General features: G+C 40.1%; 1 protein-coding gene across 1 annotated transcript in view; it reads left to right on the forward strand.

Annotated features, from left to right (window-relative positions):
- EIF2A (eukaryotic translation initiation factor 2A) overlaps nt 1-11,108 on the forward strand; it is a gene marked incomplete at its 5' end in the record, with an annotated part of 31,335 nt that extends 20,227 nt beyond the window's left edge. The window contains 8 exons of the mRNA XM_080929615.1: nt 606-679; nt 812-956; nt 1,081-1,197; nt 3,258-3,829; nt 6,047-6,160; nt 9,227-9,343; nt 10,237-10,302; nt 10,738-11,108. Coding sequence (XP_080785741.1) covers nt 606-679; nt 812-956; nt 1,081-1,197; nt 3,258-3,829; nt 6,047-6,160; nt 9,227-9,343; nt 10,237-10,302; nt 10,738-10,803 — 1,271 coding nt within the window. The 3' untranslated portion in view covers nt 10,804-11,108. The remainder of the gene's footprint in view (nt 1-605; nt 680-811; nt 957-1,080; nt 1,198-3,257; nt 3,830-6,046; nt 6,161-9,226; nt 9,344-10,236; nt 10,303-10,737) is intronic.
- Nucleotides 11,109-13,058: the final 1,950 nt, after the last annotated feature.

Below are 13,058 nucleotides of genomic sequence, written 5' to 3' on the forward strand. Positions count from 1 at the left end.
GTAGTTTATATCAAGGTGACAAAAACTAACGCCCACTTTCTTAGTTTGCTGCAGAAAGGGAAGCCTCAAGTTTGGTAGTTTCTTGTGCTACATTTTGAATACTTCCTGTCATCTGAAACTGAATAAAGAGAATAGCTCTTTATCCCATTAACTAGGGTAACACTGTTGCTTATTAACATGGATGCTTATTGCTTAGGATCAGCTATCTTTATTATTTATCATAGAATTTCTATATGCACAGTTTATATTAGCAGGCTGAGGCCAGTCTTTCCCATCAAATGGGCTCTGTGAGTTCTTTAATGTGGAGATTGATATTCATTGGAGCATATACCCTGTGCTTGGCATTGCATTCTTAAAGTCAGCCCCCGGGAAGCAGGTGCTGTGATGATTAGGGTCATCTTATCACTTGTCCAGGTTTGCACACCTAGTCAATGAGTGAATGGAATTCAAGCCTAATTCTGTCCAGCTTTTCCACTGGATCGCTCTGCCTCATTGCATGACATGCAGTAGACACTGTATAGTTATACCAGCCTTTTGTAATGAATTCAGTTTGATGTGTTTTATTAACTTACTACCCATCACTAATGCATTTCCTCTCATTTTAGACACAATTGCAAATAAATTACATTTGCAAAAAGTTAATGACTTTAATTTATCACCTGGAACCCAACCTTATAAGGTAATTCTTGCTTTTATTTGTTTATATAGAACATAAGTCTTTTCTCTTAAAAACTATGTCTAAAAACATCCATTTCAGTTTTTACCTGCTTCTAAGAATTAAGGTGCTGACTTATATGTATATACATCATAGGTGGCAGTTTATGTCCCAGGAAGTAAAGGTGCACCTTCATTTGTTAGATTGTATCAGTACCCCAACTTTGCTGGACCTCAGGCAGCACTGGCCAATAAAAGCTTCTTTAAAGCTGATAAGGTTACAATGCTGTGGAATAGAAAAGGTATGATGAATAATTTTTCACTTTTGTTATTAAATATTAATTTCAGCATTCATATATGTATAAATAAAGGATGGTAGATGATTTTAACTTTTAAATCTCATTGACCACTGTTTTTCTCTTATAGCTACTGCTGTGCTGGTAATAGCCAGTACAGATGTTGATAAGACGGGCGCTTCCTACTATGGAGAGCAAACACTGCACTACATTGCAACAAATGGAGAAAGTGCCGTGGTGCAATTACGTGAGTACCCCTTAACAGTCTTCCTAAAGAAGAGTTAGTGTCTTAAAGGTCATACAGTCAAATTCTTAATCAAGTGCATAAACTCGAATACCATAACGTTTATGATAAAAATCCTCTTTATTGAAAAGCTTAAAGTCATCCTTGAGCAAGCCCCACTTTAACAGACTCCAGTCAGTTCACTTTAGTATGAGTAACCTGAGTGATGTGGTTTGTTGGAGTGGCTCTCTGAGCATTTTACTACAGCAAATGGATGTAGTGAGTTCAGTAACAGCTGCAGAAACAAGAATAAAATCCAGCATGTTACCAGTTCACCTCTTATGTGAAGCTTATTCTATTAACTATAGAGTAATAGTAATTTTACCTAAAAAAGTCTTATGTGTATGAGTGTTTTTTTTTACATTGATATCTGTATACCACATGCATACCTTTTGCCCAAGAAGATCAGAAAGGGGCACTGAATCCCTTGCAACTGTAGTTACATTGGTTGTGAACTACAGTTGTTACATTGGGTGCTGGGAATTGAACACTGATCTTCTGCAAAAGTAACAAGTAGGTCTTAACTACCGAGTCAGTTCTCTAGCCCCAAATACTGGTTTTTCTGAATTTTAGAGGTCCCCTCATTCTTTCATATTAAATTGAGCATGTGTAAATAAAGAACTATTCCATACTTTCCCCTCAAAAAAAAAAAAAACCAAAAAAAACACCCCATGTTCCCACTGAAATATAGACAGGGTTGGAGAGATGGCTCAGTGGTTCAGAGCACTAAGTGCTCTTCCAGAGGTCCTGAGTTCAATTCCCAGCAACCACATGGATGGTGACTCACAACCATCTGTAATGGGATGTGATGCCCTCTTCTGATGTGTCTGAAGACAGAGACAGTGTACTCACATAAAATAAATAAATATATCTTTAAAAAAAGAGAGAGAAATAAAATAGAGACCTGAGATACTAAGTAAATTCAACAGATCAAAAGAAGACACTTAATTTTGTGTTTTTGTATTAATGAAGTCACAGGATGAACAGTAGCCATTTAGACAAAGAAAGACATACCGAGACATACAACAACTGTAAAGTCCTATGGAGTAAAAACTCCTCACAACCTTAAACTTGTTTTTTGGTTTTTTGACTAGATAAACTTTTCTGAAATTTGGTAATGAAAAATTAACACAAGAATATTTGGAAAGCTGTTAGGACATGTGAAATTCTGATACTAGGAGATACTAAAATGTAAAACAGTTTAAGAGTATTTGGATCTGGCTTATGAAAAAATAGAAATATTGAGAAATAGATCTGTGTACTTGTAGATAAAATTAACACTTAACAGTGAAGAAAATATTGACTGTTTAATTTGTGGTTCTTGAAAAATTGGTGAATCATTTGGAACATAAATTTGTTATTTTTTCTTACCAAAATAAATTCCAGTTGTTTCTCAAAATTATATATAAAATTTCAAAGGAACCTTAAAGTATGTGAAAACTTTTTTATAATCTTGGAATTAAAAAAAAAAAAACATTTTTCTAAACAAGACAGAAATGTGAGAAAAAATGATAAATTTGTAATGCACAAATATATTAAAAGAATCTATTAACTAACATAAGAAGAAAATTAAGCCAACAGGGGTTGAGCATAGTAATGAGAACCTGTGGTCCCAGCGTTTGGATGATGAAGCTGAGCATCAGAGATTTAAAACCATCTTCACTTATAGCAAGTTTAAGGATAGCTTAGTTACAGAAGACCCTGTCCAACTGCTCTCTCAGGGAAAAAATCCAAAAATAAGAAAGCAAGAAGTGTGGGCTTCTTAATTTCTCAAGTTACCTGAATGGCTAGTTAATAACTGCAATGAAAAATGAGACCGATGCAGGAGAATTCAGTCTACCAGAAAGTAAATGAAATTACTTCTAATTATTAAAAGATAACAGTAATTAAACCAAAGGGAAATAAATCAAGCCATACATTTTAGCATAATAGGTTGGGAAAGGTGAAAATATAAACTGTTGAGTAAGAGTAAGGGTCCCATGTTACTAGAACCTGCTGATTTGTGTCTTATATTCTTTTTCTAGCAAAAAATGGCCCAATTTATGATGTCGTTTGGAATCCTAGTTCTACAGAGTTTTGTGCTGTCTATGGTTTTATGCCTGCAAAAGCAACAGTTTTTAACCTGAAGTGTGATCCTGTGTTTGACTTTGGGACCGGTCCTCGCAATGCAGCCTTCTATAGCCCTCATGGACATATATTAGTACTGGCTGGGTTTGGAAATCTTCGAGGACAAATGGAAGTATGGGACGTTAAAAACTACAAGCTTATTTCTAAGCCAGTGGCTTCTGATTCTACATATTTTGCCTGGTGCCCAGATGGCGAGCATATCTTGACAGCCACATGTGCTCCTAGATTACGTGTTAATAATGGGTATAAGATCTGGCATTATACTGGCTCCCTCTTGCATAAGTATGATGTACCATCAAATGGAGAGCTATGGCAGGTTTCTTGGCAGCCATTTTTGGATGGAATATTTCCAGCAAAAATGATAATGTACCAAGCAGTTCCAAGTGAAGTGCCTAATGAGGAGCCTAAAGTTGCAACAGCTTATAGACCTCCAGCCTTGAGGAATAAGCCAGTCACCAATTCCAAGCTGGTAAGTGATGACTAGCACAGAGGAAAGTGATTCCCTGTGTGGAGCCCTGCAGGCCTTTCCTCTTTGTTGGTTTGTGCATATGTGGATATGCTCCAGAGAGATCACTAGGGCCCACAGAAGATGAGATGCTGAGCAGCTTATATATTAAGCCAGCAAAAAAGGTTAATTCAAAAGGGCTCACAGTTTAAAAAACACAATTTTTATTTTTGAATTTTACACATGCAATGAGATGTGATTATATCCGCTCTGTCTCCACAACCAATTATCCCCATACCCGCCTCCAGCTTTGTGTCTTTTTAAAAATACCCCTGTAAGCCCATTTAGTGCTGTCCGTATGTGCATAGGAATGAGGCCATCTATTAGCAAATGGAGTTCTACCAATGGCCATCTCCTCAGAAGCCTAGCCTAGCAACCAGTAACTCGTCAAGTAAGGGAAGTGGCCTAGAAATTACCCATCAAATCTGTCTGAATTTGACTAGCTTTCGCTTGTGCAGGTAACCCCAGCGACTGAGTTTCTGAGTGCATTATCCCTGTGCTAACCAGGAGACAGCCTTTCACAGCCTCTTAGGCTGTGAAAAGAGCTCTTAGGCTCTTTTCAACTCTTTTTCTGTCGTATTCACTGAGCCTTAGTGGTAGGGTGAGGTTGATCTCATCTCCTCTTTAGTACTAAGCACTTATCTCTTTTTCCTTAGCACTTAGACCAGCAACACATCTCTCCCCTGACTTCTGCCCATTGAAAAAGGAAGCTTTTCTGACCAATACGGAAAGCAGCTCAGGTCTATGGGTATAAATATAAAAATTTAGAAGGCAATTCGCTAACATGACTATTTAGCAAAATAACATATCAGAATTTTTGACCAGGATATACAGTAAGAGGCATGAAATTCTCTTCTGTAGAACAAACCTCAAATCCAATCAGAAAGCAGTTACTGTGTAACAGGCATACAGTTGTTGCAACAGTAGGCACATCTTGTCTAGAAAGTCAGTATTATTACACCATGCAGCATATAGTACTAGTTAACATAACTCAACATGATTTTTTATAGGTTCATGACTTAAATTCAGATGCTAATTAGCTGAGGCTGGGGATAGAAGGGGATAGTGAGCTGGACATGGTGCTGGAGAAGTAGCTAAGAGTTCTGTATCCAGATCCACAGCAGCAGGGGGATGGGAGGGGAGGGACAGAGGGGGGAGAGAGACAGACAGACAGACAATTCATCTGACTTGGGTTTTTGCAACCTCAAAGCCCAACCCCAGTGACACACTTCTTCCAACAAGTGCATACTTTCTAATCCTTCCCAAGTAATGCCACTTCCTGATGACTAAGCGTGCAAACGAAAGCCTTTAGAAGCCACAGGCACTGTTGGTTTGTAGAAATATTTGTTGTCTGCAGGCCATTACTTTCTCACCTTCTGAGTATTGGTAGATTCATATATCTTTTAAATAGTAGTTTGAGAACTCAGGGGAGAACACTGATTAGTGCTCTCAGTTTTTGTGATTGTGTTAATCATAAAGGACTGTCAAGCATGGGCACCTTGTCCTTGGGTTCTTAGAAAAGTGGGCTCTACCATAGCTGAGACCTAGGAATGCTCTTTTCAAAGAAGCTGATCAATTAGGGATAAATTATCCAGGGAAGTAAATAACATTTTCAAAGATAATTTTTTTTTTATCTTGTTCCTTGCTTGCATAAAAACAAAGCAATATCCTTCCTTCTTGACTAAAAAAATTCTTAAAGCTTCTCAAATCCTATGTAGATATTCTACTAGAATATTGGTTAACCTTTCAACTTCAGACTTTACCAGTGAAGATCTGTCACATGATTCTGGGTGTGAAGAAAACAAATGTGGCAGCTGTTTTCTAATAATGTCAATCACATCAACTTAATGCTACTGAGCACATCAAAGAGACCTCAAAGAGGCTGTTGTTACTCAGTTTCATAAGAATCACGTGTCTCTAGTAGTCCTGAGACAGATGTTATTGTTTCTATAAACCAAAAGTAAATTTTGCCTGGGCTTATGTAACGAGAAGAAACGTATCAGCTAATGGAAGGTCCTTCTTTAACTCTGTTGTAGTTATACAGTTGAGATACTCCCTGCCAGTTTTCTTGAGTGATGTGGATAAGATTATCTTATACAGGAAAAGGTACCCAACTTGCTAGTGCGTATGCTTTTCAAAGCACGGACTCTACTTCAGAAGTATTGTTTTACATTTCTGTAGCATGAAGAGGAGCCTCCCCAGAATATGAAGCCACATCTAGGACGCGACAAGCCATTATCAAAAACAGCTCTTAAAAATCAAAGGAAGCATGAAGCTAAAAAAGCTGCAAAGCAGGTATTTAGAGTGCTGATCCTTCAAACCTAAGCAAAAAGCTACTTACCCTACCTTTAACCCATGATATTTTTAACAGTTATTTTTCTAAAGACATGATTATGATGTGATAAACTGTAGTTGGAATTAGATGTAAATAGCTGGGTAGCTTTCTGGTGTACCTGCCTGTGACCTAAGTATCTGTATTTATATCGTGGGTAAGGTAGCATCTGTTACATCAGTGGAGTATCTGGGATAATAAAGTATTAAAGACGGAGAGAAGGTTTATTTTGACTCATAGGACTGTTTGGTTCTGTAACAGGGTCTTGTCTTGTAGTACAGGGTTGGCCTTGAACTCATGATCCTTCTTTTTCTTCCTAAGTGTTGAGGATAAGTGTGTACCACTGTGTTTTACAAACATAAAGTTACCACCACCATTAGCTTTTAGTGGTGTTAAGGACTAAACTCAAGGCTTTGCACATGGTGGGCAGATGATTTGCCTCTGGCCTACACCTTCAGCGCTTGGTAACCAGTTTTGGAAGTTGTAGTACATGATTGATTGGCCCTGTTACTATGGGCTTGTAGCATTATCATGGCAGAAACCTGCTGTGTAGCGAAAGTGTTGTGTGTGTGTGTGTGCGTGTGCGTGTGCGTGTGCGTGTGTGTGTGTGTGTGTGTGTGGTGTGTATGGGGGGGAGGGAGCAAGAGAGGGAGGGAACAGAGAAGAGGTGAAGGGCTGGAGCTCCACTGTACTCTTCAAGAGCATTGCCCCAATGATCTGAAAACTTTGTATTAGGCCCACTTCCTGAAGGCTCTACTGTCTTAGTAACACCACCTTGACAAAGAAACTAGACCTCACCTTAAAACCTGAGCTTTCAGTGGGATTATGTCTGTTTTCCTTAAGGCATAAGAGAGGGCAAAGATGGGTGTGGCAGCTCATATCTGTAGTCCCAGCACTCGGGAGGCAGGGGTTAGAGGGTTGTTAGGAATTTGAGCCCAGTCTGGCCTAGGAAACATAAGCTCCAGACCGGGCAGGGCTTTGGTTCCAAAAGAAGATCAAGAAAAGGAATGAGAACCCGACTAAGACAATACTTAAACAGAAAACATCTATGTGCTTGTAGTAATTGATACTGTGTTCAGCTGCATTAAGAATATCTAGTTGATGAGATCCGAATAACCATATTTTAGAGATTAAGGCAGAACAGATAGTTTAGTCTATTAATACTTATTACATCAAAATACCTTCCTTAGTGTTGGAGACCAGCTCAGGCAAACAACTTGGGTCCCCCAGAGCGGGAGCGAGGATTGAAAGAAAAGAGACAAGTTAGTTAAAGTTGCAGCATGACTTTGGCTGGACTTGAGGCCTAAGCCTCATGGCCGAAGTGAAGCTTGGTTTAATTCCTCTCTTTTAAATCGCTTTAATTACATGCAAAAAGGTAACATTAGTTCTGAGACAGGGATCAAAGATCCTGCAAACATCTTACTGGAGGTCAGGTGAAAAGGTCAGAGACAAAAATGGATACTGCTGTGCCTACATTCTGAACTCCACCTGCCCTGAGCTGCATTCCCAAGGATACTGCCTGGAGCATCAAATACGAACGTACTTCCCTGTGCCACATCCTTAAAAGCCCTGCCTGAACTTCAGATGTAGATGTACTTCCTTATAGCCTCATTCTTGAGAGCCTGCCTAGAGCTACACATGACAAAGTGCCTGATATTAGCCCTTACCAGGCGTAGCACAGAAGCCAGATCCCTGCCTTGGCCAGCCCCAAGGTGTCCTGGGGTAATATTAATATTACTCCGTCATCAACTGTTCAGAGGTGCCAAAAATGCTCTCCACACCTTAGGTTAGATAGTTTCTAAGCAATAAAAGCTTATTGCCCACAAACCTTGTGGCTAGAGTCTCAGCAAGGTGCCAGTGGACTCATTCTCTGGTGAAGGACTTCCTTTTTGTGTCCTCTGGTGGAGGACATAAAGCCTCCTAAAAATACTACTTACTAACCCCATGAATGGTGCTGGAGCACTTACTTCATGGTCTCACCTTCCATCCTTGCGGAACAGGCCGTCCTTGTCTCTGCCTCTGCGCTGCGTATTTCGGGCTAGCTAGCCCATGAGTGGGCTTCAGGGTACGATTCTTCTGTCTCCCTCCCTCCCTGTCCTGTGTGTCTGGCTTTTAAAGTGGCTTCTGAAGATTGAACTTATCTGAGCAAGCACCTGTGACATACAAACACACATGTAGAGGGCTGTTACATGACAAAGTTCTCCAGCGGAAATGCAGCACACACCTCTTCAGCCCAGGAAATGGAACCTACAACAGCCCAAGAAATAGTTGTACAACGTCCAGCTTGGCAAACCAGTACCTTTTCATTGGTACTAACAGGACTATGGGTAAAGGGATGACTCAAAAAGCAGCTCACTTTCAGTTACTGAAAACCCCACACCAGTGTGAGTAATAAGTTATAAAAACTCCAAGCCTGCTCCCCTGTCTAAAATCTTGTTGGCCTGGCTGCTCAGTCTTCATCCACCATCTGTTTACTCCTTTTAGGAAGCTGGGAGGAGCCTTTGAGTCCTGCTTTCCTAGATCTGTGGCCTTTTGTTTCCTTCCTCCTCTGCTGGAGGGGTGTCCACTGGGAGGAAAATGCACCACCATAAAGTCAGAGGGCAACCTAAGGACTTAGTTCTCTTTCCACCTGCTGGGCCCCTGGGATCAACTTCAGGTTGTCAGACTTGGCAAGAAGCATCTACCTCCTGAGCCATCTCACTGGCCACTCATGTTATTTCAAAGGGAAAATTACATTAGTTTTTCTAAAATTTGAAATTAAAACATCATTGTTTCCTTTTGCAGCTAGTATATTCCATCTCTGGAAATGTGTTTTAATAGGTCAGGCTCGCGTTGATCCCTGAGACCACAGAATGGAAGGGAAAAAGCAACTCGTGCAGGCTGTCTTCAGGAGTTAGGACACTTTCCACCTCGTGGGTCCTGTGAACTGAATTCAGGTTGTTAGGCTTAGCAGCAGGCACCTTTATTCACTGATCTGTCTCCAGTACATAGAAAGGATAAATAAATATTCAAATTTGGTTTTCCTTTAGGAAGCAAGAAGTGATTTGGCTCCAACTGTTGTCCCACAGAGCGCACCACAGAACACTATCACCCAGTCTGTTTCGGGTGATCCTGAAGTAGACAAAAAAATTAAGAATCTAAAGAAGGTGAGACCTGAGTGAAAAGCAGATATGTACATGAGAATTAAGAGTGGGACTTGGGTGCTTAAAACTGAGATTTTAAAAGTTGGTAACAGTTCTCATTGTTGCTTTCTTTCCGTAAAAATGTAATTTCGAAGAGATCTTAGTTCACTTCCATTCACAATGCTTTAGTGACTGAAACTGCTTGTAGTGTTTAATTGTGAAGTAATGTGGAATGATGGGACATCTGTGTAGGGAAGGAACTGGAGGTTGGACCCATGGCTCATGCATGCTGAGCAAGCGCTTTTCTACAGAGACACATCCCCAGCTGCAACACTCACTCATCCAGCACCTCATTAGCTACAAGAAACACTTTATTAGATGAAGTAAATGCCTTATTTCAAATAAACAGATGCCTTATTCCAGTTTTTCTGAAAGGAATACACCCACAAAAGGCAGCTTATGGTCTGGGGTGAGGCTTCTCTTAAATGCAAAGACCCCGCCCCTGCCTAAGTGGGATGCTGAAGTCTATGCTGAGGTTTGGGATGTACTTAGGAGTCCACACCTGTACACTCAGGCATCAATGAAAAGCTTGCTGTGCAAACCTGACAACCCAAGTCTGCTCTGAAAGCTCCCAGAGAGATGGAAAGGAAGGGAGAAGAGATGCCGCAGAGCTTCCCTCTGCCTTCCAAGTGTGTCCTACAACTTCGGCACCACACACTCACACAGTGACTAGACAGAACATGCAAAACTTACTTTACCCAATGTATTTAAATATAATGTTATGTTTAACTTTTAACAAGAATTTATCCTTGTATCCTAACAAATCATTTTTGGAAGAAATGTAGTATGGTTGTTGTTAATACAAGAAACTGCAATAGAAAATAACTCCTCCTCCTTCCCCATATTTGGTCTCTCAGAAACTGAAGGCCATAGAGCAGCTGAAAGAGCAGGCAGCCGCCGGGAAACAGCTAGAAAAAAATCAGGTAAGCCTTCGCTTTCCGTCTGGTTCAGGCATTAGCAGCCTGTGCTGTTTAATACAGGAACCCTTCAGTCAGAAAGGGAAGGCACAGAGCACTGGCCCAGACTGGCTCCTAACGCTCACTGGCAAGAGTGACAAGTTTTCGGTAATAACAAGTTTCCTCCTGCCTCCTGCATGGCCCGCTGGCCTTTTCCATGTTCTCCTACGTGTGATGCAGGTAGGTGCAGGAAACCTTGCACTGGGAGGGACAGTGAGGCAGCCGTGCATTGCCCCCGAATGTGCTTAACAAAAACCGGGTAGACGTGCTTTCTAATCTGGTTTACCAGTGAATCTGATGAAGTGTAAAAATATTGCATCTCAACATTTTATTCGTTATATTGTCTGAGTACAGGTATATTTATTTTCTATTTAATAATATTATCATTTAAAATGTTTCTAGTTGGAGAAAATTCAAAAGGAGACAGCCCTTCTCCAAGAGCTTGAAGATTTGGAATTGGGAGTTTGAAGACTCACAGAAATCGGCTTTGTTGGCAGGAAACACACGAAGTCTATAATCCCATGGTGCTCATGGGATTGCCTATGCCCACCATTAACATCAGTCTATATTTTAACCATTTATCCAACGTTGAATATGTGCAATTATTTAATGATGTCTATTCAGTTGACTTTTACATCTGCATTCTGTATCATGTCAGTGTGTAATAAAGAGAGATGATTTTTTTTCTAGATAAGCTTAATAAATTGACAGATATTTGTTTTTTAGTGGGAGTAGTATTTTCTATATAAACAAATAAAGACATTTTAAATTTGTGTTTGCCTTCAAGTTTGTCAGTTAAGTTCTGGATAGCCTGGCTGTGGTGGGTCTGGGTACAAGGTCTGCCTGCTCTGCAGAGAGTTACAAACAAACGCTCTCAGAAATAGTTCTTTATCACAAATTTACAGATGTATCATTCTTTCCAGAAAAGTGTGACGTGTGTTACTATAATTTTTATTTTCTCGATGAAGAAACTTAAGTCCAGAAAAGGAAGGGGTCTGTTGGGTCTGGAGAGTAGAGACTGCTGCTTGGATAAGGACACTGCTGTCCCAGCACCGCATGCAGCCGTGTCTCTAACTCCCAACTCCAGGCACAGCAGGCGTGCACAAATACACATGGGGCGAAACATCCCTGTGCTAAAATAAAAATAAATATCTTTCAAAGAAAGAGGCCTGCCAGTGCTAGGAAATAGAATTGAACCCAGGTAGTCGGCTCCAGAGCCTGTGTGCTAGGTTCCTGTGGGCACCGACGGCGCGGCTGCTAGGTCATAAAATTTATTTTTTTATGAACATTGCCAAATTGCTCTGACAGTTTGTTTTCCATCATTAAAGTTCTTCACTTTTTTCAGGGATGACTGTAAGGCTTCTGATTTTGCCAAATTAAGAAAACAGTTGATTTTTTTGTTGTCATATTTCTCTTTATGTGTTTAGGGGTGTGTTTATGTGTTTTGCTAAATTTGTCAGTTGTTCATATTTTATAGATTGTTTTTCCTTTGATTATTTCTTTTATTTGATTTTTCCAAAGGGGTGGGGGCTAGAAGTTGAGGTACGAGGATCATAAGTTTGAGGCTAAAAACTATGAAGAAGAAAGGAACGGGTCAATAAATGCCCTTTTATACACCTTTTCTCTTAAAATATTTTGGAGATCATTTCATATCAGTAACTTCTATTATATATAATTCATAAAAATTTATCAGGTACAATGTAGCATTTAAATAAATTCGCACTGATACACATTTAGGTCATAAACTCAGGTATGTGTACACATGCTTAGCAGCACATCAGAGGCTCTCACATACATGGGAACACATGCTTAGCAGCACATCAGAGGCTCTCACCCACATACATGGGAACACATGCTGAACAGCACATCAGAGGCTCTCACCCACATACATAGGATTGGGTTTATTTAGATTTTGGAAAATTGGTTTCTTCGGTGCTTGGTGTGGTCATTTCTGATTGTGTGCATTTTGAATTAGTGAGAAACTAGAAAGGACAAGTGTGCTAAGAGTTTATTCAAGTGGGGTTTCAAAGCAGTTTGGCCCAAATACATTAATATATGAGTGTCCCAAACTGGGAGTTTGTGTCTTGGTAACTCTCCTTTTGCTGTGATGAAACACCATGACTACAGCAACTGATCTAAGCATTTAATCGAGGGCTTGCTTACAGTGGCAGTTAGTCCATTGTCACAGTGGGCAACATGGCAGCAAGCAGACAGGCATTAACATCGAAGACCACTCCCAGTGACACACCTCCAACAAGGCCACACCAAACAATGCCACCAACTGGAAACCAAGCATTCAAATATGAATCTTAAGGGCCATTCTCATTCAGACTGACACGGTTTGTGAATAGTAAAATAACACGACTGATTGTGACGGACTCCTGTGCTAATTCTAATAAAGTTATAGGGTGAGGTTTCTCTCGTTCTACAGGGAAGAAGGCAAAGTGGAAGAAGCCAGCATCAGGTGCCTTGTTCTGTCATTCCCAGCCACCAGTGCCATAAAGTCACATCTGGCTTATAAACAATAACCTTGCCATGTTTTCAGGTTGTGTGTAACAGTTTTTCAGGTGTTTGCCAGATATAGTTTAGGTAACAAAGGGATATGTAAGTCGTTTGGGAAATTCATTATCTGTAGGTCTATTTGTATATTTGTAAGTTGTTCTATGAGGGTAAAACAAGACCTAAAACCTGAGATAGAAAAGATAAAACACTCATAAGCATTC

Source organism: Micromys minutus, assembly GCF_963924665.1.
Source record: "Micromys minutus genome assembly, chromosome: 15".
NCBI classification, from domain to species: Eukaryota; Metazoa; Chordata; class Mammalia; order Rodentia; family Muridae; genus Micromys; species Micromys minutus.